This window comes from Haliotis cracherodii, unplaced genomic scaffold (genome assembly GCF_022045235.1).
Source record: "Haliotis cracherodii isolate W230 unplaced genomic scaffold, xgHalCrac1.p SCAF_6, whole genome shotgun sequence".
NCBI lineage: Eukaryota > Metazoa > Mollusca > Gastropoda > Lepetellida > Haliotidae > Haliotis > Haliotis cracherodii.
Genome location: NW_027266319.1, coordinates 46,783,617 through 46,809,801, shown reverse-complemented (window position 1 = coordinate 46,809,801; position 26,185 = coordinate 46,783,617). Strand labels below are relative to the sequence as shown.

The following is a 26,185-nucleotide window of genomic DNA, read 5'->3' as shown; positions in this document are numbered from 1 at the left end:
CGGAGATAAATGCTACCTCAAGAAACCATCTGTAGAACAACAAATACTTCTCTATTCCAAAACCGCAAACTTCCAATACTCATCCTGTTTCATAGCTCTTAACTAGTCCATCATGTTTCCAAGCAAATATAATGCAGTACATATCCTAAATTGCTACCCCATGAATGCATGTCAATTAAGTACAATAACAGCAATATTTTGAGACCACCCCCAACTTGGTGACATTAGCACCTGGGAGAATGCACAGGACGGTGTGAGGTCATCACCTCGGGACAGGTGTAAGGTAATTACCTTGTTATAGGCCATTTCATATATGCATGACAACACTCGAATATTTTGTAAGTTTATCCTCATTTTACCTGTAAAAGTACATTTTAAGGGTAATCACAATGCCAGTTAGGACAGGCTAGATTAGGTCAATTTGAGTTATTTTGATATATGCTCTTTTCATAGTCATATGACTCATATATGTTACATGAAGCCAGAAAAGCAGTTTTCTAGCATTTCCGACAGTACTTTAGGTGTCAGGTGTAACTGGGAAGAGCTAGGAGCTAGGTGTTCGGTGTTACTGGGAAGAGTTAGGTGTTGGGTGTTGCTTGGAAGAGCTAGGTGTTGGATGTTAATGAGAAGAGCTAGTAGTTGGGTTTTACTTGAAAGCGCTAGGTCTGGGGTGTTACAGGGAAGAGCTAGGTCCGGGGTGCTACTGGGAAGAGTTAGGTGTTGGATTTGAATGAGAAGAGTTGGGTTTTGCTTGGAAGGGCTAGGTCTGGGGTTTTACTGGGAAGAGCTAGGTGTTGGAAGTTACTGAGAAGAGGTGATATGAAATGGGGTTTGACGTCTCATCTAAGACTATTGCACTTATATAGCAACGTGCATGCACGTGTGTGTGCGTATGTTTGTGTTTTAGCCCCTTAATATTGAGTGCCAGACAAGTACCATCTTTTAATGTCTTTTGGTATGATGTGGCCGGGGATTGAACCCCTGACCTTCTGCTCTCTACCACTAGAACACGGAGGCAGTTGTTACTGAGAAGAACTTGTTATGGTAAGGCAGCAGAAAATTCAGAAATACTTTAGATGACAAACCAGATTACCCAATTATCATCTTTGCCTTCTGCATGTTAATGCATGGTTTCTATTCTCTCTTAGTGGTCATATTCAAATAATATGAAGAAAAGGCTCTCTTCTAATTGTACTGGAAATAGAGTATGCCCCACAATCTCAGCTGGTACTTCAGTTTTTCTTCAAAATAGTTTTACCCTTTGACAGGTCGCCTCACCACTGGTCAGAAAGACAATTAAGCACATCATGACACACTGCATGTCATCTTTAAGGAAAAAGAAACATTTTCCAATTCAATTTTCCTAAAATGAATCTTATAACATAACAGATATAACCTTCTGGTTCTCAGACACCATCCACTTCTTGATGTTGGGATGATCATTAAGACACACATGACCACATCTGATGGTGGGTGTCGCCAGATTGATGACATGACCCTGGATGTGTGGGGGACACTCCTGCAGTGGACAAGGAGGCCCCAGAATGTAATGGAGGTCAGGGGGCGCCACATGTGCCAGCAGCTGCTGCAACACCTGCATGACCACAATCTCCTTCCCCGACAGACTGCCCCTGAAACACACAGATGCAGATATACCGATGTCTTCAATGCTGAGTCAACAGTAGGGGAAACATTGAGGGAGGAGATGCATTGCTCTACTTATGGCAAGAGTAAAGCTGATGCAACACAGATACTGTATCAACATAATATTAAAGGGAAACAATCATAATGTTTGGATGAAATCAGGATCGATTTATTGGACAACATCACACCATACAAGTGTCCTTATATCTACGACCACACACCATAACATTGTGCTTTTATCAACCACCACGCCATACAACTGGTTAATTTTTATATCTACTACCACACTACATAACTGTGCTTACATCTACCATGACATGCAAAAAATGAAATTTGCAATGAAACATCACATGATGATTTACCATTAAGATTGTACTTCCTGTTATGCTTGGCATTATTCTACATGCAGATATCAAACAATAGTTATCATTGTGTATAAATCTAAGAATACTACCTCTATTACATCATAGCCACAAATTCCCATTTTGGCAATTATCATACTATAAAATCTTTAGATTTTTCAATAGACTTCCTCTTCAATGCCAATTATCAGAATAGTTTTGAGGTAAACCCTGTCCTTTGTCACACTGCATCTATGCATGCGCAAGGCGTGAAAACATCACTTCTTTCCAATAACCTTTATCAACTAGATGTAAGATTTATTGGGGAGGTGGGAGGGACTATTTCCTGATGTAATAGAGGCAGTATTCTTAGAATTAAACACAATGATAACTATTGTTTGATAATTTCAACAAATATCCTACCTCTATAACATCATAGCCAGTATTTACCAGAGGGACAGGTGAGATCTGTCATCTCGTACTCCCGGATAATTGGTAGCAGTGAAGTAAGGGAAAAACATAGAAGAAACAGGGTATGAAGCAATGCCTAACTTCCTCATTTCACCCTTGGTAAACCTGAAGAAGACTTGGCACTTGTGGCCTCCTTGCTGATATATGACCTCATTAATGATGTTTCTCTCCAGTGAGGTCTTTCATGATGTCACTTCCGGTTTTGAGAACATCTATGACGACACTTTCGGTTCATTCTCTTTGTGACATCACTTGGGACATTTATGACGTCACTTCAGGTTCTTGGGTCATCTATGACGTCACTTCCTGTTAATCCTTCATTGTGACGTAGACCAATACTTGTTGCTTTATAGCCAACAGCATACATACTGATCTCACCTCAGGTATGATAATGACATGACATGACAACACCTCCGGTAGTTATACATGTTACGCCAAGCGACTAACAATGTAATAAACCTATCACTTTATGATCTATGATCCCAAATGTTAGCCAAATGATCCGTCAAATCTATACTCAACAACAAAAGTTCTTGTGACACCAATGTTTTAGTGTATTATTCATACAAGTAAAGTCTGGTTTTCAATATTGTAGTACATGTATGGAATCAAGTCACAAAAACGCAACTGCTACAGAAAAGCATGCATTCCATGCAAAAGTTGACTTTTATGCAAGCCCCATGTATTTCACTATCCAACAATGGGTAAAAACATGTGCCTAAACGGGATTCCATATGCATTGTTTAGCATCATCTGACAACAACCACTCAGAAAAACAACAAAATTACGCAATTATTCAACATTACAAAATGCCACGCCTGTCCAAAAATGAGCGTCTGCGAGCCATTGGTATGCTTGAAGCAGGATTGAGTCAACTTGATGTTGCAAGACAATTTAACATCCACAGAAACACCGTTGGCAACGTTGGCAACAGACGAATGCAGTCAGAGACCATCCTCGGAGTGGCAGGCCACGTGTAACCAATAATCGACAAGACAACTGGATTCGAACAACACACCTACGAAATCAATTCCAGCCAGCAACAGTGACTGGAAGAAGCATCCCTGGCCTTCGACGAATATCTTCACAAACCGTACGTCGCCGCCTCAGATGTGCAGGGATTGTTGCAAGAAGACCCACCAGACGTCCCATTTTGACAGGAAACCACCGTCAAGCACGTCTACAGTGGTGCAGACAGCGGCTACGCTGGACGGCCATGCAGTGGGGACAAGTTCTATTCACTGACGAGTCTCGTTTTCACCTCAGCCACTGCTGGGTTGGTTGAGGGCACTCTGAATCTTCTTTATAGCTCTTAGATATCTGTCCTCTGGTTGTAGTAAAATGCCTTTTGAAAGTTGATGTCCTGAGTTGGTATTAATTCTGACTTGACGGGATGTAACAGGCAACCCAAATGAGATAGGAGTTGAATAAGAAATATCGCATTCTGCTTTATCTGCAATGACCTTGATCGTCTGAGAGGAAATAGTCTACATAGTCATATAAGATTTAGATGAGCAAAGCCGATAATAGGGGAGACCATAGCGCTACTGATATTCCCAATGGTAGCACATTGAATTCAAACCTTAGCCTGTTTACTGCAAAGTGTGGGTAGGGTCAACAACTCGTTAAATATGTATTGGAAGGGAGGCATCCTGAAGGTCCAGACTGAGAAGCCAATCTCCTTGTTTGAGGGAATTGCGTAACTTTTTACTGATTCCATTTGAAAATTTGGGGGAAGTACTAGGTAGTTTCTGTTGAGTACCTTTAGGTCTATTATCATGCGCATGTTTGTAGAGTTCTTTTTGGGGACCAGGAAAACTGGAGAGTAAAAACCTCTTGTAGTGTCTGACTTCTGTCAGACGCTGATGGCCCCTTTGTCTAGTAGTTCTCGTATAGCCAAAGTTGCGGCTGCTATCTTGGCTCCAACTAGATGAAAACGTCGTCCTTTGGGGTGGACGACAAGCTCTGGACACTGTTGAATGAATTTTAAGATGAATTTTAGTAATCGGTAATCAAGGTCCAGTAATATAGCAAGGTCGACAGGATTTGGCTGAGAGTTTCTTGGATGTAGAGAGTCACGAACGGCGGCTACCTCTACCTCTGCTTCTTTGGGTCTCCCTCAGCTTGGTCTGGAAGGGGAGGAACTTTTCCAAGCAGAGGCACGAAAAGATTCCCGACATAACATGTCTTCGTTTTGGCGGATCCGTGTGACTCGGTATCGGCTGACCGCTTTGCATTGAACGTCGATGCCAAGGAGATAGTGGGGTTTTGGAATCTCTGATTAGTGGTGCCTGAAATCTCATCAATCACAGAAGTTAGTCTGCCGTTGAGGAACTGGGGGGCCAATATCGCCTGAGACATCAAACTTCATTTTAGTGGCTCGGACCTGTTGAATAAGATGATTACGTTTAGTAAGCAGGAATTGTGTGGACATCCATACCTGTGCAGCTTGAAGATCTTCGTGCATCTCCAAAATGCTATCCAGCGTACTATGAATGAAACCAACTTATTCCAAGTTCATTTCAACTTTAGTGTCACAAGGTTGGCCAGCAAATTCCTCACAGTTAACAGGAGGAAGTACATGTCTGATGCCTGCTGCAAACCAGTTCATATACATGCTAATGTTTATCATCTGCTTATCAACATTGTCCAATTCTTTTAATTTGTTCATGTCAACATTCATCCTTAAGTTGTCTGACCAGGTCAAAGTATTCCTCATCAATGGTAGGGAACATACAATTGTGAGTTTTATAGCATTGTCTCCCTTTCTGGGGTGAAGGTATGCTTAAACTTCTGCTGGTAGAAGCATTTAATTCCGCATTCATTTTCAGTGAATGATGGATAAGGTAGTGTATGAAAACCTTCCCTCTTTTCTACAGAATTTTCATAACCCCCCAATTCGCACCGGATCCTCTCCCTCATTGCTTGATGGCTTGACAGATGGGATCAAATGATAGATTTCATAAATGATATCTTTAAATGAGTAGTCATTTGGTTTGAAAGTGAGAGTACTATTAGATTCCTCATGAGAAGCACCTGACAAATCCTCTGGGTTGTACCCCCTGGGCTTTTGCCACTCTATGAGACGACATCACGTGGCGTACTCTTATCTCTCTGCTGCAATTCCTGGCTCGCGCTGCACAAGGAGTGTGCTTTATAACCGTATTAGCTAGGTGATGCATAACTGTCCGAGCCATAGACACGGTTATCACATGTGACTGTGGCTGAGGGAGCACGCTTTTTGTACTGGGAACCTTTAGCACGATTTTTCTCAATCTCAATCTTGGGCGTGTTGATATGCCCGGCTAGAAGAATGGTGTTTATTTTTTGTGAGACTCCCGTGATACATGTTTCTTTTCTCAAGAAGTGAGGTAGGGCTATAGTGACTACTCTCCCTAGATACAGCGCGGCTTTGGTCCTGTGAGCTTTCTGACCTGTGACGTGTATGTGAATGGGAATTTTCTTTACCATCTGAATCATGTGATCTAGATCTGGTCATATCCTTCAGATTTGCATGTTGTTTTTGCTCATTTATATCCTGTGATGTAGCCTGGAAACGTTTGTCAAACATTTTGTACATGGTTGTGGTCAATGATTGAGACCATTCACTCATACTCAAAGGGGAGAACAGAATAGATTTGGGCTCGAATGTTTCTTTTAAAACCATGAGTGACCAAACTACCCGAAGTACCCGAAGTACCCGGCGTAAGGCTGTGGTCCCAAGACCAGATGCTTGCTGTACAAGGTGACTATGCTTGTCGTAAGAGGCTATCAGGATTGGTTGGTCAGGTTCGCTGTCTTGGTTGACGCATGTCATCGATCCCAATTGTGTGGATCAATGCTCACGATAGTAATCACTAGATTGTCTGGTCCAGACAATTACAGACCGCCATCATAAAGCTGGAATATTGCTGAGTGCAGCGTAAAACAAGAAACCAACCAACCAACCCAAGACCAGAGCTGGATGCCTGCTCCTTAGATTGGGCGGGTGGGTTGAGTAACATGATTTTCCCTCAATAGGAAAAACGGGTTCTCTTTATGCATCACCCCTTTGGTGCCCATGTGTTTCTTTGAGGTCAGTTAACCTGAGAGACAACACTTTTCCACATTTGATTTAGATTTAGTTTTAGTTTTGGGTGAAAACGATGTAGTTATTTTTGTAAAATGATCTGGTCTTCCTCTTGGATTTAGACTTAGGACAGGTTAGTGCTTTATAGAGCTTGTCAAATTTATCTTTTGACAAGTCCTTGCAATATGTGCATCTCGATCCTTGATTTGTCAACATAGTGTTTCTGCTTTTATGTGCTTAAAGGGCAAGTTCACACGGAAATGAACCATCTTGTACTTTTTCCACATTAAAAGTGTTAACATAGAAGTGTCATAGACAAAAATATAAAAACATCATATTTAATTAACATATTTTTTGCACTAAAACGATTTATATTTTTCACATTTACCAAGTGTTCTACTTCCATAACAAAAACACCATGGCTTATGCCCCTTGCAATATGACGTCATTGGTGCCAATTGATAAACATTATGACGTCATCATGCTTTGTTAGAGCCGCTTCACGTGGTGTAGGTACAGTTTTGTGATTCTAGCATCTCAGATGCCAGCCAGAATTGTGTTATGCTGAGTCACCACTGCACCGGAGTGTGTCGTAGACCATGTTGTTTTACCGCAAACTGGCCCTTGATATCTTTTGCGTTGAGAATAGACAGGGACCCAGTTGAATTGGCACCAATTACGTCATAATCTAGGGGGGATAACTCAGGCCTATTTCGCTCGTAAAACGAAGGCCTCATAACGGCATATCACTTTCACACTATTGTGAGCTTCCTACTTTCACTGCGAAAAAAAATGAGTGTATATTTTCAAACACAGATACTAACTAATTCTAAAATTGCGTTTTGTTTAGAAAAAGAAAGAAAGTGATTTTTGTGTGTACACTTCCCCTTTAAGGTAACATGTCCACAGCCACCACTAACACATACCCACAGCCACCACTAACACACACATACACTGCATACACCAACACTTACACATACATCAACACTAACACATACATCAACACTAACACATACATCAACACTAACACATACACCAACACTTACACATACATCAACACTAACACATACATCAACACTTACACATACATCAACACTAACACATACACCAACACTAACACATACATCAACACTAACACATACATCAACACTAACACATACATCAACACTAACACATACACCAACACTTACACATACATCAACACTAACACATACATCAACACTAACACATACACCAACACTTACACATACATCAACACTAACACATACATCAACACTAACACATACATCAACACTTACACATACACTAACACATACATCAACACTAACACATACACATACACCAACACTAACACATACATCAACACTAACACACACATACACTGCATACACCAACACTAACACATACATCAACACTAACACATACACCAACACTAACACATACATCAACACTAACACATACACCAACACTAACACACACATCAACACTAACACATACACCAACACTAACACATACACCAACACTAACACATACATCAACACTAACACATATACCAACACTTACACATACATCAACACTAACACATCCATCAACACTAACACATACATCAACACTAACACACACACCAACACTAACACATACATCAACACTAACACATCCATCAACACTAACACATACACCAACACTAACACATACACCAACACTAACACACACACCAACACTAACACACACATCAACACTAACACACACACCAACACTAACACATACACCAACACTAACACATACACCAACACTAACACATACATCAACACTAACACATATACCAACACTTACACATACATCAACACTTACACATCCATCAACACTAACACATACATCAACACTAACACACACATCAACACTAACACATATACCAACACTAACACATACATCAACACTTACACACACATCAACACTTACACATACATCAACACTAACACATACATCAACACTTACACATATACCAACACTAACACATACATCAACACTTACACATACATCAACACTAACACATACATCAACACTAACACATACATCAACACTTACACATACATCAACACTAACACATACACCAACACTAACACATACATCAACACTAACACATACACCAACACTAACACATACACCAACACTAACACATACATCAACATCAACACATACATCAACACTAACACATACATCAACACTTACACATACATCAACACTAACACATACATCAACACTAACACATACACCAACACTAACACACACATCAACACTAACACATACACCAACACTAACACATACATCAACACTAACACATACACCAACACTAACACATACACCAACACTAACACACACATCAACATCAACACATACACCAACACTAACACACACATCAACACTAACACATACACCAACACTAACACATACACCAACACTAACACACACATCAACACTAACACATACACCAACACTAACACATACACCAACACTAACACACACATCAACACTAACACATACACCAACACTAACACACACATCAACACTAACACATACATCAACACTAACACATACATCAACACTAACACATACACCAACACTAACACACACATCAACACTAACACATACACCAACACTAACACATACACCAACACTAACACATACATCAACACTAACACATATACCAACACTTACACATACATCAACACTAACACACACATCAACACTTACACATCCATCAACACTAACACATACATCAACACTAACACACACATCAACACTAACACATATACCAACACTAACACATACATCAACACTTACACATACATCAACACTAACACATACATCAACACTAACACATATACCAACACTAACACATACATCAACACTTACACATACATCAACACTAACACATACATCAACACTAACACATACATCAACACTAACACATACATCAACACTTACACATACATCAACACTAACACATACATCAACACTTACACATACATCAACACTAACACATACATCAACACTTACACATACATCAACACTAACACACACATCAACACTTACACATACATCAACACTAACACATACATCAACATCAACACATACATCAACACTAACACATACATCAACACTAACACATACACTAACACATACATCAACACTAACACATACATCAACACTAACACATACATCAACACTAACACATACATCAACACTAACACATATACCAACACTTACACATACATCAACACTAACACATACACCAACACTAACACATACACCAACACTAACACATACACCAACACTAACATATACACCAACACTTACACATACATCAACACTTACACATACATCAACACAAACACATACACCAACACTAACACATACACCAACACTAACACATACATCAACACTTACACATATACCAACACTAACATATACATCAACACTAACACATACATCAACACTAACACATACATCAACACTTACACATACATCAACACTAACACATACATCAACACTAACACATACACCAACACTTACACATACATCAACACTTACACATATACCAACACTAACATATACATCAACACTAACACACATCAACACTAACACATACACCAACACTAACACACACATCAACACTAACACATACATCAACACTAACACATACACCAACACTAACACATACATCAACACTAACACATACACCAACACTAACACACACATCAACACTAACACATACATCAACACTAACACATATACCAACACTTACACATACATCAACACTTACACATACATCAACACTAACACATATACCAACACTAACACATACATCAACACTAACACATACATCAACACTAACACATACATCAACACTAACACATACACCAACATCAACACATACATCACTTACACATACACATACACCCAGTACTAACCTTTCAACTGTGATCAAAATGGTATCCTTCAGGTTGTCAAATAAAAGCTTTATTGACAGACTCCTGAGACTGATGATGCACAGCCCTGATCTCAGGAATTTTACATGCAGACATTCTTTATGCTGTCCAAAAGCAGCCACCAGCCTGTAGAATATTGTCCATGGTGTGGTCCCACCAAACACGACCAGCAGACAGACGTCGCTGAGAGTCAACTTGGAGCCACCTGTTGTCAACTCTTCAAGGAAATAGGGGATGAAAATATTTCGATCATTTCCTTGGTAAATTTCTGACAGACCTGAAGCAAAGCATGAAAAGAGCATAAATTGGAATACTAGAGACAGCAAATGACTGAATGTTTCTTGACTATCTGACTTTCATCTGCACCTGGTGATAGGCCAAGCAAGAACTGTCACAACTTACCAGCTACTGGCAGCGTGTCAAGGTAACCCAACATTAGTCAACACAGGGAATCAGTAGTTTTAACATCATATGATATTCAAGGTATTGCACCCTGACCTGTTGTATGATAGCTATACTACATTTACAAAACAGGTTATTATGTATTGAGGGGTGGGAAAATGTATTTGACTGAAATAAAACTTGATGCTGGAACTACTTTTAGTCACCTCAACAACACTATGTACTTAAGGGAAAGATCGTAATGATCAGTGACAAAATACGTAACAAACAGAAGATTTGTCTTTTCATCTCAAACAACATTTTTATCTTATATCGTCACCTGACAAGTTGACATTTTCATTCATGGCTGCACAATTCATAAATCTATCATCAGGCCACTCGATGACGTATATGATATTTGACAAGGAAGTTTAAATATTCTCCATTCATTAGAATCACATTCTTAAGCAGCATTTACAGAAGTATTCAGCATGGCAAACTTAAGATGAAGATACATCATCTTACTTTCCTTGGATGTCTGGATCATCTAGATCATTTGTTTGTGGCGGTCAAATAAACAATGGGGAAATCAACATCTCTTTTTTCAAAATACACAACCATCTTTTCCTACCCCTAAACAGTAGCTTGTAACGCGTCATACAAAGTTTCACAGTCAAACTATCAGCATTCTTACTCTATCACTTCTGAGTAATAATACCACCGAATGAAAGGACATAATGTTCACAAGCCAGAATTAAATACATGGGCGATCCTGAGGTGCAGACACACACACACACACACACCCACACCCACACACACACACACACACACACACACCCCTCCCTTTTGAAAACCAAATGTAGTATGTTGTCAGCAATAAATTATCTAGAGAAACAAATTTTATATTTTAGACCCCTCCCTTTTAAAAGTGCTGGATCTGCCTAAGTAGTACACCACTTAATGTGAGCGTGCCAATAAGTGAGTATGGTTTTATGCCGCTTTTAGCAATATTCCAGTAACATCATTGCAGGGGACACCAGAAATGTGCACAAAGCTGTGTTCCCTTGGGATTATAGGAACATGGAAGCCAATGGATCTGGTGTGGTAGTGTGGCAGCAAGAACACAAACCTATATCATAGACAATGCCCTGGGTCTTCAGATAATAGGTGAATCTTTCAACATCGGGTACGATCTCGTGCAGCAGCATGGACAGTTCACTCTGCAGTAACACTCCTCTCGTTGACAGGTTGAACATGAGCTCACCCTCACCAACATCCTTACTGTCAATGCACAGGCGTACTAGGCGATAATACACAGAGATAGGATGCACAAACAACTCTTGTCCTGGGACAGCCTTTGGGGGTCCATTTGACTTTCCTGAAACAAAGACAAGCAGGGTCATCAGCTGATATATCCTACACCAACAGAGCTCAACAGAAGGTCAGAAATGTTTATAATAGAAACCAACATCACCTTAATCATTTGTTTTGTGGAAAATGTCACTTAGATATGGATAATGTGTAACTTAAACATGTGCTTGCATTACATGCAAAAACTGGTGCAGCCCCATACCGACCTTATGGATGTGCATGACCCTTAGGAAACATAATACTATTACTTGCACAACTTATTATGGATAGTTGACAGTAAAGAGAAGTTTGCTGAAAATTAAACATTTTTATTGAGTGACATAGGATTTTTCGCAATGATGTAATAGAGGTTTTCTATTCATAGTAAACTAGAAAGTGTTTTTACTCGTAAAAACATATGTCTCCCCCCACTCCCCTAACCCCCATTCATTCGTTTACTTCACGTTAAACCCCATCTCTTCATTCCCACCCTCCATTACTAAATAACAGAGACAAAAATAGAACCCCTAGAACTTTCAAACATCTAATGGGCACCACTTCAGCGTCTAATCAACACCACTAATCCCTCAATCATTTACCCACCTGACAGTGTAGTCATCTAAGTAGCACAGTTTTCTTGTCACTGAAGTATTTGTAGAAAATCCACTTAAAATACTAATAGAGTTTGGACACAAATATATTAATATCCCCAACACATCAGAAATGATGTAGCAATGTTATATGGCACAAAGTAAAGTCTCTGTGATGTAATTGCCCGTGTATCTGACTCTGCAGGTCTTCTACACGATGACATATGTGATGTCATGGAAACTGTAATAGCAAGGCACCACACCAGCTCTCTGATGTGAAAGATCCTTGACATAAATATGGTCAATAACAGTTTCTTTCCTGGTAGTGGACACTTCAATCAGCTGCGTGAAGGGTTCTTGCAGAAGAGGTTGCACTTTGTTTGTATTGAGGTCAATGTTGAAATCTCCCAGAAGAACTGTACTGTCAGTCGGAGATAGGTCCAACATTCTGTTCAACTCTAGTCTGAAGTAGGGAATGGGAAGGGTTGGTGGTCTGTACACAGAGAAAACAGAAATTGATGAACACTGCAACTGGATGCCAAGGCATTCCAGTCCTACACATGAAGTGTCAATGACTTTGTAGGAAAGATCCTGATGGATGAACATAGCTACTCCACCCTTTCCTCTCGTTTTCAATGAGTCTGGTACACTAGAGGCTGAGTTGTACTGATTTCCCCTGCTACATGTCAGAACATTGTGGGTAGGCAGTGGGTTAGTAAATGACTGATTTGGAAGAAGCCATGTTTCTTGAAGGGCTATGATGTCTGCAGCTGGCAGAAATCTATTTGCTCGTAATCTTTCAAGTGAGGGAGAAATCCTTCAGTGTTGTGGCCCACAAGCACCAGGGAATTTGCATAATCAGGAATGTTTGGTGGTACTAGGTTATTCCATCTAGGCAAACTTGTAGCAAGCGGCATTTCTGAAATGGCATTTTCTACCCTGCTGTCTGCATAGATTCCACTTGGTTTATAATCGTCCTTAATGAGGAACAAGCCATTGAGTGATGTCACTCTACTTAGCGCAACATAAGCCATCCCTGCTTTAAATATTCTGTCTAATGAAACAACAGCCTTGTCTGTGGTCATTCGCTGCACTTTGTGCACAGTCACCGCCCATGCCAATTTAAGTGGAATTTGGTGACGGGTAACTTTAATTGGCTTGTGCTGAATAGGTTCTTTTTCAGGTTTGATGACCGTGGAACATGGGTCAATTCTTGGTGGAGGTGGATGAGATTTCCTTGCATTGCGTCCAACTTAATCATCATCAAACTTGACACACACAGCTGTACGCAAGCCAAGTGGGCTGTTTCCTGCAATGATGGATGTTACTGTTCCAAAAACACCATTTGAAAGGCCATCTGGTACGTCAACATTTGAGCACAAGAGGACACGTGCACCAATGCAGAGAGTTACACGAGGTGGAAGTTTGGCGTTGTCAGTTTCCATTGGATTTGTTCTTTTGTAGGACTTGTTTGAGGTAGCTGAGAAACAAATATCAGCTGCAGTGATTGTTACCAATGGAGTGCTTTCAGCTCGTTCAACAAGCAGTGCTACATTGCGATCATTCAGGTGACGATTATTAGTTGAGAAGATGTGAAGGGCCATCTTTGGATAGGTTGGATCAGTTTTGGAAACTAAACGTGATTGGAGTAGTTTTTCATCTTCGGGGTGGAGCAATTCACTTTTAGGCTTCTTTCTGATTCTGTTAAGCATTTTGATGAAAGGCAGATCACCTTGCTGTCTTACGACCTCATCCAATTCCCATAGGTGAAACAATCTCCACAAATCAGTGACAATCCTCCTCTGCATACACAAAAGTATACCTTTAAACGGTGGTACTTGTTGAAAATCACCTACTGCCAAGATACAGATATTTCCAAAATATATGTGTGATGACTTGGATGCCTGCTTGATTTGCTGTAGTCTGCAATGTATTGTTTCAAGCAGCCATGGTGTGACCATGGACACTTCATCAATAATCAATAACTCAAGGTCTTGAAGTTTGGACCTCAATGAATTACCTTGATCTTCTCCTAAAGTTTTTGCTTAGGCTTTGTTGATAGAGAATGCTGAATGAATTGTCTGTCCCTTTACATTGAAGGCTGCTGTTCCAGTGGGTGCTAAAAGTAGTTCAGTTAAGGAGTTGAGATTTCCAGATCGATGGGGAAGAATTTGTTCAACTTCATGAAATATGCATTTGATGAGATGAGACTTTCCAGTCCCAGCACCTCCTGTCAAAAATATGTGAAATGGTTTAACATCCAATCCATTTGCCACTCTGAGTGCCCAGTCCCTTATGAAATAAAACAACAGTGACTATTTTTTGTTGAGTTTTGATAAGAGAAGTCTGTGTTGAGTAACTGTTACACTTGACTGCAATTCAGCAGGAGGTGCATAAGACACAGATCGAGATGAAGGTGCTTCTGTCTGCAGGTCTGGAATATCAGCTGGATCAATTTCGTCACATATTAAACGGTTTCTGAGTTATGGTCAGGAAACCAAGCTTATCCCCATTCAGAGCCTATGTTCAACGTATCTCCATGGAAACAAGAAAAAATATAAATGTCAAAAATCTCTAAATAGCAAAAGGCACCACTTCAGTGCTGGGTTAATGTGTATACAAAGTTTCGCGAAAAAATATTAAACGGTTTCCGAGTTATGGTCCGGAAACCAAGCTTACCCCCATTCAGAACCTATGTTCAAGTTATCTCCATGGAAACGAGAAAAAATAAAAATGTCAAAAATCTCTAAATAGCAAAAGGCACTACTTCAGTGCTGGGTTAATGTGTATACAAAGTTTCGCGAAAAAATATTAAACGGTTTCTGAGTTATGGTCCGGAAACGGTGGGAACGCCGATGCCGACGCCGACGCTGAAGCCGATGGGAACCGTGCCAAAAACAATATCGAAAAAATATTAAACGGTTTCTGAGATATGGTCCGGAAACAGTGGGAACGCCGACGCCGACGCCGACGCCCACGGGACCCGTGCCAAAAACAATATGTCTCCCTCCATTCTGGGGGAGACATAATTACTTGCATCATGAACCATCCTGACTTCACATCAGGAGACAGCTGACCTCTCTACAAGTATACGACACATCTTGAAATTAACATGCCCCCCTTGCCATCCCTTGTTTACTATTAGATAGAGAAAATGACTTCAATGATGGTTATGCAAGATGTATTCAATCGACCTTTATCCAGTCAAACAGCTAAGAACTAATAAGCACTGTGTACTTCCGCAAAAACACACCAGATGTTCACAACGTAATTTCTCGTTAGCGTTTACATGACTTTCCGCTTTATCCCAAGTTTGTTTCGTATTTCATTCAATAATGTTTACATTAATTTCAGCAGAATTGTGTGTGAACTGATTGGCAGACCACACCGACTCCCAGTTTTTTACAGTAACCATGATCAGATTTCTGCTACTGAAGCTTTCAAATGAATCTTAGTTGTCATGAATGACATATTTTGACTGGTTAAAAGTCATATTTGTCGTAGTTTGACTATTGTATGACATTATGTTTTCAGGATCAAAATAGCAAGACCACGGGAAGCATGAGGTCAAACGTAACTGGTCAAACTGTTCCATAATATAAAATATCCATCAACAGTAATCAGCTATACCAAAGTGCTTCACTTATGGTTATTATTATTCTAAACATATATAGCAAAAGCTGCAACTAAAATAACATGATATTGAAATAAATTATTCCTGTTAAAATAACAATTTTAGATGCAATTTCTTCCAATCATTGCACCAAAAATGTCTTGCGTTATATTATTGGGAGCTTTTTTCACTAAATCAGCAGTAGATCTGGGAGAACACGTACAGCAGTACAGCTGATTATTATTTCCTGCTTAGTATATGAGAACATGCACTATTATCTTAATCTATGCATATGAAACAATACCCAGAATAGGTAAGGTCACCACCGGAATAAGAAAAGACAACCGTGATCTACTCAGCGTTTTACGCTTGAGATAGGGAATATTATTGTTCACCTTTGGGATATTTTGGGCCACATAATCAGAAATCAGCCACACTTCTACGGAGCTTTTGAATTATTTGTATCGGAAATGTTCACTTTGAGTGATCTGGTTGTGCAGTCGTGAACAAACAACTCCCGAAACAACGCCACAAAATACGCTTCTAAGAGGACACTGATGGCACAACCGGATCATCCCAGTAAGTCTGGATATCTGTCCAGATATATTAAACTGACTTCATTTCATCATGCTTATCCGTTTACGTTAAATCAAACTGGAAGTTGCGAAAGTAGTCGGGTGCGTCACGCTCATGTGGGCCCTCGATCTATTGAACAGTAGTCGAACATTGTAAATGGACATAGCTCATTATATAATGTCTGTAGAAGCTCAATGCATAACTTATATAGGATGCAAACAATTTGATGCGTGTGACTATCTTGTTTGGTTTAATAAAGTGTTTGTTAATATCCCTCGCTCACATGAGATTGCTTCAGTTCTGCCTTGTAAATGAATGACGGCTCGCGATTTTTTATGAATGAAAAAAGTAGTCTCGGTGTGACAGAGGTCACAGTTATCCATTCAAAACGAATAAAACAAGTTCAATCTTGTACGACACACGTGTGACGTACGGATTTAGTATCTTACCACGTGGGTAATAAAGTACAATAGTAGCTCCTTAAAGTAATGCGAACACTACTAACCCCTAGATAAAGCAGTAATGTAAGTAAGCATAGGGTTTTCTTGTACTGCTTTGTTTTTAGCTGCCAGGTCCCGCCATGACTTGGCCAGTGATTGTCCCTTCTATTGTTTCTGTGGCATGTGACCAGATCTTTGGCCTTAAACACTTCAACATTTATCTTCTCTGGCCAATGCTGCATCTCAACTCTGCATGACCATCACAGCACTGCACTGATTGGGGTATGCTGATGTAGATTTCTGTAGCATTTATATTTATCAAAAGAAGCTTAGGATCTGATATGTTGGTCTTGTTAACAATGCTTTTATCATTTTAACTGCATATTTGCAATTGAGTATAATTTGCAATATCATCCAGTGAAGATAAACGCTGAAACATGCAGGAGAACAATCCATGTCATGTAATTATTTTGTGAATTTCTTTACATATGCAGTGTTATGATTTGGAAGTGTATTTTCACCCGTGAAGATCTGGGGTAGAATAGGTCTTCAGCTGTAAAAAGAGACAATGCTTGTCTGGGATGAGGTACCGTTCCTGACTTGGACATTCAGTGATGTCAGGTGACCTCACGCCTAGAATTATTGAAACCTTCAGCGTGCCTGAAGGTAGACCAGGCTTTGGTGTGCTTACTGTCACCGGGAATCAGTGTGTAAGAAATATGTTTAGAATGAAAGCAAAGCAAAAGATCTTGAGAAAAAGTTAGAGATTTGACCCAAAGTATGTCAGTGAAAGAAGTTGAAATTGATGAATTGTACCAATATGGCCAACACAACAACATTAGTGTCTCACACAACTCACGGGTTACGGTGAAAATTCAGAAACTACAGAGCAAAACAAATTGATATTTGGTCACAAGATGATGCAAAACCTATCTTAACTGAAGGGTCATCAAACAAAGCATTTCATTTAATGTATTCATCATTATTTAAATATGGGTAAATACTTGTAAGTTTGTTCATTTTATTAACATCCTGAAAGAAGCTGTATAAAATGTTGATATCTCATATCACTTATAAGAAATACACAACTCATGGTAGACGTTTATCGTAAACAAAACAATGCAGGGAGAATAAACCATAGCTAAAATCGAGGCATTTTTGTGTGACATGTATAATCAAAATTCATATATTACAATATAAACTTCGTAAAATCTAAATATTTTTTACATTTGTATACTTATCCTGCATTACTCCTTAATGCATTCACTGCTTACTTACGACAACTAGAAGGACAGCGCTGCGAAGGTCCTGGGTGAAGAAATAAAGTTGTTGTTCTCAAGTCCCAATCAGTGGTCTTCCGTCGCTGTCCTGTGACCTTGATGACACCTAAGGTCATCTTCACATCACTGCCTGTCACCCTAGCTCTTAGAAAAACATACTTTTGAGGTTTCTGAAGCCAAAGTGGGGAGGCAAGTCTTACGACGGGTGGGCCTTAAACGTAGTAATGCTGGATAAGTATACAAATGTAAAAAATATATAGATTTTACTAAATTTTTACTTATCCTGCATTACTCCTTAATGCATCTGTATCGAACGGTTTGGAGGTGGGTAAACCTTCAGAATACAGAAACCTCAATAATTCACACCCTGCAATACGACACCAGTTGGTCGATAAACCGTGAAACGGAAAAGTTCAGAAAAAAACGCCATTACGGTAGAGTTGTTAAAAAATCAAAAAAGACTGAACATAGGAATTAAAGAGAAATTCCCTATACACGCTTAGTAATAAAGAAAATAATAGCTATTCAGCTAATTCTTTTCTTACTACGTCATAGAGCCGTCGCTGACAATCAAGATTGTCTAATATTCTTCCACTGGCGGCGACTGAGTGACTGCACATGGAAGTTGAAGGTCTCTGTATAGGGCGAGTTCATTATTTGCGTCAGGGGTTGGCAACCTGCAGGATAACAACCACAGGGCCAAACTTCGAACATCTTCGACATCCTCGAGAGCATCAACGCGAAGGTTATGACTAACGAAAATATGTGTCGAATCTCCAGAAATATCCTTCCGTGATTGTTCCAAAACCACAATTGCCGTGTTGAGCCCTGGTAAGGCTGACACCTTGAGATCTTGAGGGTAATTCGCTCTCGGCGAGTTCCGTTTGGCGATCTCGTAGGCCTGAAGGATTACTGCGTGTAACCATAGAGATATGGTGTTTGCGATTATGCGACTAACTTCGGTCGTGGACGAAGTAAATACGGGTATCAAGGACCGCTTCCCCGAACCACGCCTAGTCTTGGAGCGTCGACTGAAAACTCGAACTGCTCGCACGATTCCAGGAGAACTTCACCATGTATGATTCCCACAGTAGTTGATATAGGTGGGATGGTGAAGGAACGGTCGGGTTGGCCTGGTAGTAGATTTTAGCAATAAAATCCCAGCATAACCCTAGATGTCCCATTCCATGCGTCCCATGCTTAAAACGGATCCGGGTTGAGTCAATCACATGTAGTTCGCTCACCCGTACTGCCATTGCTAATGCTAAGACAAACCATTGTTTCTGGTCATGAAATGAGGCAAGCTCCTCACAGCGATAGCCTGTTCGCGGAGCTCTCTATACTATACCGAGAGTGTAACGAAGGTGTCACGCGCTGGATGAGGATGCAATGAGGGGCTCGAAGGGGGCCCTCGCAAATCTCGAAGTACCACGTTCAAGTCCCAATCAGGTGGGGGGAACTTGGCCTTCTGATCCTCAAGCCTGAATGAGTATAATATGGCCTGTAGTTCCGTGACCTTAATCACATTGTGATTTTCCGGAAATGGCCAACACTAAGATAATTGCAGCCAATTACGTAGTAATGGTGCTACCTTCCAAGTGTTTTTTGGTCCGCAAAGTAGGAGGTATTCCTCTAAGAATTGGGACGCAATCGTACAGTCTTGATTCTTTTCTTCCCTGTAAAAAGTCTCAAGTCTCTGGGAGAGTAACGATGAACTAAAGCTATAGCTTTGCTGCCCGTGTTTAAATAACCCTTCGCACTTAAACGCCTTTTAAAGACGAACAATGCGTGCAGACGTTGGGTGAGGCAATTTGCTGTTGAGGGTGGATGAGTAGGTTGGACCACTGTGAGAGGGGTAGTGATTTGTTTTCGGCTAGATTTTTCCGAGCTTGACGAACTACCCTCTCACCGGTTACCAGGGTGCGACCAAAGGAGAGATCGAGATTGTCTCCTTGATCCCCTGTATCACCTTGGGAAGTAAAAGTGCTGGCAGAAAAGTGTATGTTTTTTGCCCTTCCCAAGTGATACTGAACTCGTCCACCGCCCAAGTCTGCGGATCCGTCAACGGGGAGATATACGTCATGAGTTGGTGGCCTAGGCAAGTAATAAACAAGTCAATGTTTGGTTGCCTGAATTCCTGAAACAGTAACTGGAATGCTTCTGTGAGAGATTTCCACTCGGTGGGAGCCACCCTGTCTGGACGTGATAAAGTATCGGCCAGTATGTTTCTACATCCGGGGATGTGCTGAACTATGAACTTTAGTCACAGCCGATCCACTAGATGGAACAAATCTGAATGTCTGTAGAAGTAGAGAGTGGGAGTGTGTTGTTCCCCAATTGCACAGACACCACACCGCAGTGCTGTTGTCTGTGGATATTGCGAGTCGGGCTAACTGTAGTTGATTCTGCCAATGTGATATAGCCAGAATTAAAGCTTCCAACTCCAAGTTGTTTATGTGCCACTTTCATTGAGCGCCGGGCCATAGCCCTGAGCTTATCTGGTCTTGTAAGTAAAGACCCCATCCCTGAAGGGGGACGTCCACAAACAGGTGTGTATTAGGGGAAAACACGAATAAAGAGACTCCGCAGACATTCAACGCCACAAATTGAGGCAAGGCCCTAGCTTAGTCGGTAGAGTGATGGCCTTGAGTGGATCCTGACTCCTGATGTAAGGGTTCAGGAAAAAATTGAATTGGTCGCAGTTGTAAGCGGCCCATGCTAGTTAACTCCTGTGCCGAGGTGATTAACCCTAGCAACACTTGCCACTGGCAAAGTGTGTGTGGTTGGTGTAGAGTAGATGACAACAGAAGTAGAAACGTGTGCCATCTGTCCCTCGGTACAGATAGGATATCCTGGTCTGTCTTGAACAGGTGTCCTATGAACTGAATTCAATAGGGAGAAGAATACTCCCGACTTCGCCTCGTTGATTGTCTATCCCAGTTATGGACATGTGTTGATGATACAGTAGATCGCCCTCCATCTACGACTCGAACCAAGTGTTCTTCAAGTGTAGATTGTTATTGGCTTCATTACTCCTGTAAATAGCCATAAGTGTCACTGACATGTCAAATGGGAAATACTACCATTGGTAGTGAACCCCAATGAACTTGACCTGAAAAGTCTACGGTTAGGATGGATAGTCAAGACTGATCAAGAATCAAAGGTTCGTTGAACACAGAGAGATTGTGGATCATTCTCATCTTGTCTGGGTCCTTCATGAGTACAAGGTAGGTGTGAGGATAAATTCCGGTGTAAAGACTGGGTTGTGAACCCACTCTACAGCTCTTCTTACCAACAGTATGTCTATGTTGGATTTTCCCAATCAAACTGTGGTCAACGGTGGGGTTATCTCTACCTGTATACGGACACCATGATATAGTGCGATAAGTACGAAATCGTCCTTGAGACTTGTCTTTGCCACTCCCTTTCCCAGTAAGGGAATGCTGGTCTTCCCAGAGGCAAGCTTTTAGGGATCTTGATGTGCGTGTCTGCGATCTGTTCATTGAACAGGGGAGTATATGACCAAGGTTGACGTAATAGACTGCCATTGAAACCAGAATCTCAGTTGGAAACACTATAAAGTCTTGGGTGTAACTGTAATCTCCATCAGAACGGTCTAAAGATGAATTTTCCTGTGGTCAAACTGACGCTGTAGGAAAAACACCATAGTTTGAAAGTGATCTAATCAGATAGGGTTATCCTCTAATAGATTCTGATCCACTGCAAACATTGATGATATTGGTTGCTTAAATGACGGAGCAAGTGTGAGTTTTGGAGAAGTCTTCCTCGTGGTGTCCCTCTTATTTACCCCGTTATCAGGGGAGGGCGTTACTGACACGAGATGTTCTGCTACCCAATCGGGTACATGTGCTAAGCTGATCATGTGCCGGTTACGTAACAGAGTACACTGTAAGCCTTTGGGCGAACGTCATTGTAGAGACCTTGATTGGTATGCAGACGCTGCGCTCAGGGCAGGTCTGGATATGTTGGAACAGCGCTAAGCTGATCCTGCGATGCTTGCGTAATAGGAGCGCTTGGGTAGCAGTCAGACGCTGCGCTCGGCGCAGGTCTATGCTGGATATGTTGGAACAGCGCTAAGCTGATCGTGCATCGCTTGCGTAATAGGAACGCTTGGTTAGCAGTCAGACGCTGCGCTCGGCGCAGGTCTATGCTGGATATGTTGGAACAGTGCTAAGCTGATCATGCGTCGCTTGCGGAATAGAAGTGCTTGGGTTGTAGTCAAGTGCTGTGCTCGGCGCAGATAACTGAGACACAAAACTCAAAGGTATTGACTGGATCAAGGCTTGCGTCTAATCTACCCCCATCATAGCATCTTGATATGCTGGTGCTGTCGCCGACGTCACAGATTAACATACATGTATCTGGAAGTGTCCGGCGGCTGAAAAAATAGGAGCACTTACGATACTCACAAAATCCTCCGGTATTGTTGATTTTGGGGATGGTGTACTTCTGCAGTCACAGCCGATAATAACGGTTGGGTGGTAATGACCGAACCATGTCATTCGCTATTCTGCAATGGTGACATTCCTCTCGTCTCACGACGGAATAACTGCAAAATATGATTGTGAGTAACCTGCTTTTATATAGTAAACTCATTGGATTAGAGCTTTTCCACAAAAATTACATTTTGAATTTTGGCGAGCACATCTACGTGCATGCCTAGGACCGTGGATAAAGATCTTTGGGCGATTATTCCACGACAATATGTACACCACGCAAACATAAGTTACGCAATTAAACCATTTAAGAAATGGTACTGGAAGAATGCGAAAATACGAATTGCAAGGGTATACAACATTTTTGTATGCGCAACTCAATGTAAACTAAGGGTATTTATATTTTCATTTAGGGTTTGGAGAGCACAGACCAAACAACGTGGATGATAATCTTTGTAAGGTTTTTTCCACGACAATTCGTACAATGCTCAAAGGTTTGTTACACAATTACGCCATTGTTGACGAGGCGGTACTGGAAGAATGCCATAGAATTGAACAATAATCTATCGGCAAAACTACGAGTTGCAAGAGTATACAATAGTACATATACGCCACTCAATGTAAACCAAAAAGACCAACAAAAAACTATTTAATCGCATAAACATAGGTACGCAATAAAAGAATTGTTGATGAAGCGGGACTGGAAGAAAGCCGTAGATTTGATATTAATCTATCGGCAACCATATTTTTAACGAGTTGAAAAAGTATACAATAATTTGAGTATACGCAACTCACTGTTACGCCAAAGCTAGTAGTATTTAAGAACATAAGAATATGTTATACATACGTAGCTGAGAATTGTAAACAATATGACTACCTTGGCAGGCAAACAATTGTAACACAATTCAAAATGGCGGCGAACAACAATATTGTGGCGGGGAAAAAAGACAAGAGTCTTTTCACGCCTAATTAATTCACATAAAACTACACAACATGGTGAAAGTAATATGACAAGAAATACATCACCCATCGCAGATCAATTTTAGCATTGTAGACGAAAACTGAAGGCCTGAAATTAATCCAAAAGGAGAGCTCCGCTGGGACACGTCCTAGCTGTGCTGCGACAAGCAGTGATGTGAAGATGACCTTAGGTGTCATCAAGGTCACAGGACAGCAAGGGAAGGCCACTGATAGGGACTTGAGAACAACAACTTTATTTCTTCACCCAGGACCTTCACAGCGCTGTCCTTCTAGTTGCCGTAAGTAAGCAGTGAATGCATTAAGGAGTAATGCAGGATAAGTAAAAAATTATGGGTTTACCACTGAACTTGAATGCACATTGTGAACATTGTGTGTGAAGGGAAGCCACCCACATGACCATGATGACGATCTGTGGTTTATGCTTTATAATAGTTGGTACAAGTAGGCTACTTTTCCGTATGCGATGTTATTACCCTTTATTAGCTTTTCTTACTAGGCCTAGCTGTGCATGACTACTATGCAACTCATAAACAGACTGTAAATGCTCGAACATTTCACTAGAACAAATCATTTTTACCCGATACTGTGCAAATGTGGAATGAATCACCAATATAAAAAATACTGTATATGGTTTATTAAAAGTATCACAACAGAAAATCTGAAAATGTTTGTTTTTAATTAGGCTATGGTAGCCATTTCTGTCAACCAGTCTCTCACAGTCGGCACGTGACCCAGAAGTCATGACGTCACACCAAAACACGTAACATCTGAAACTTCTTGAAGAGGTAGCGTAGCGAAGGGAGGGCACTTAGACTTCGTTATGCAGGATAAGTATACAAATGTAAAAAATATTTAGATTTTACTGTATTTTTTAACTTATCCTGCATTACTCCATATTGCATCTTTATCAAACGGCATGGCCGGTGGGCATACCTTCAGATGTGATCCATAATAAACCCTGGTCAAGGTCAGATGAATCCGTACCGCATACAAGTGATGACCGGAACATCTACGACCATTCCTGTCTTCAGGAAACAAGAGTCGATGCAAAAACGAAACCGAAAAAGAATGAGGTGGGTAGCCAAAAAGTAGAACTTACAGAAGAGCGAAAGCAAAATGCAGTAGAGCCCTCTAATCTGAGGTAATAAACACCAGAGAGTTCGACGGGCCCCGCTCTGGGTATCGAAGAATCAGCGGCGTCGGCAGGCAATATCTACGACTATTACCAGGACAAAACGCAGGAGAGCCCTCTAGTCTGGCGGCGAGGAACACCGGTGAGGTCGACGGCACCGCTCAGGGTATCAGAGAATCAGTGGCGTTGGCGTCGGCACCAGTGTCAACATCTACTACCATTCCTGTTGCCAGGAAACGAGAGTTGATGCAAAAAGTAAAACCTGGATAGGTGACAGAAATAGAATAAGGCAGGTAGCCAAAAACTAAAACTTACCTAAGAGCGAATGCGGAACGCAAGAGAGCCGTCTGGGGTGATAAACACCAGAGAGGTCGATAGGCCCATCTCAGGGTATCGGAGAATCAGTGGCCTCGGTGGTAGATGACCTGTTGGGCTACAACCAGGGACCAAAACTGTGAACGCCGGCGACATCTTTCAAGGCTACATCAAGGAAGAAGTGGTTAGCAAAGGCGGTGTCCGATTGCCAAGAACAGGCTTCCATGAGCGACTGGATGGAACAGTTATACTGTGAAGAGCCATGGTAAATGCGATCGCCCTGATCTCATGTGGGTTGATAGCCTTGGAGGGGAGGGTCCAATCCGGCGGCTTTATAAGCTGAGGATGACCACCCGGAGCCACAGGGAAAAGTATTCTGGCTGACCAACTGAACTTGGCCTTCTGGTCTTCAAGACAGAACGAGCGCAGCCAAGCCTGTAGTTCGTGACTTTTCGTCATTCTCCGATCATCCGGGATGGCAAGAACGGAGTTGATGGCGAACAGGTATGTGGCGGTGGTAGAGCCCTTCAACCGACAGGTGCTGCGCAAGTACAGA

At 41.1% G+C, this 26,185-nt stretch overlaps 1 protein-coding gene across 4 annotated transcripts in view; it reads right to left on the bottom strand.

Annotated features, from left to right (window-relative positions):
- The window catches only part of LOC139446728 (uncharacterized), a 122,382-nt gene that overhangs the window by 62,296 nt on the left and 33,901 nt on the right, over positions 1-26,185 (bottom strand). For 3 of the 4 annotated variants that reach the window (XM_071228027.1, XM_071228025.1, XM_071228024.1), the window contains 3 exons: positions 12,025-12,273; positions 10,497-10,791; positions 1,397-1,631 (listed from right to left, as the gene is read on the bottom strand). In XM_071228027.1, the coding sequence (XP_071084128.1) occupies positions 1,397-1,631; positions 10,497-10,791; positions 12,025-12,273 (779 nt within the window). Of the gene's footprint in view, positions 1-1,396; positions 1,632-4,714; positions 4,843-10,496; positions 10,792-12,024; positions 12,274-26,185 lie in introns of those variants that run through there. The other variant, XM_071228028.1, reaches the window with a different exon arrangement.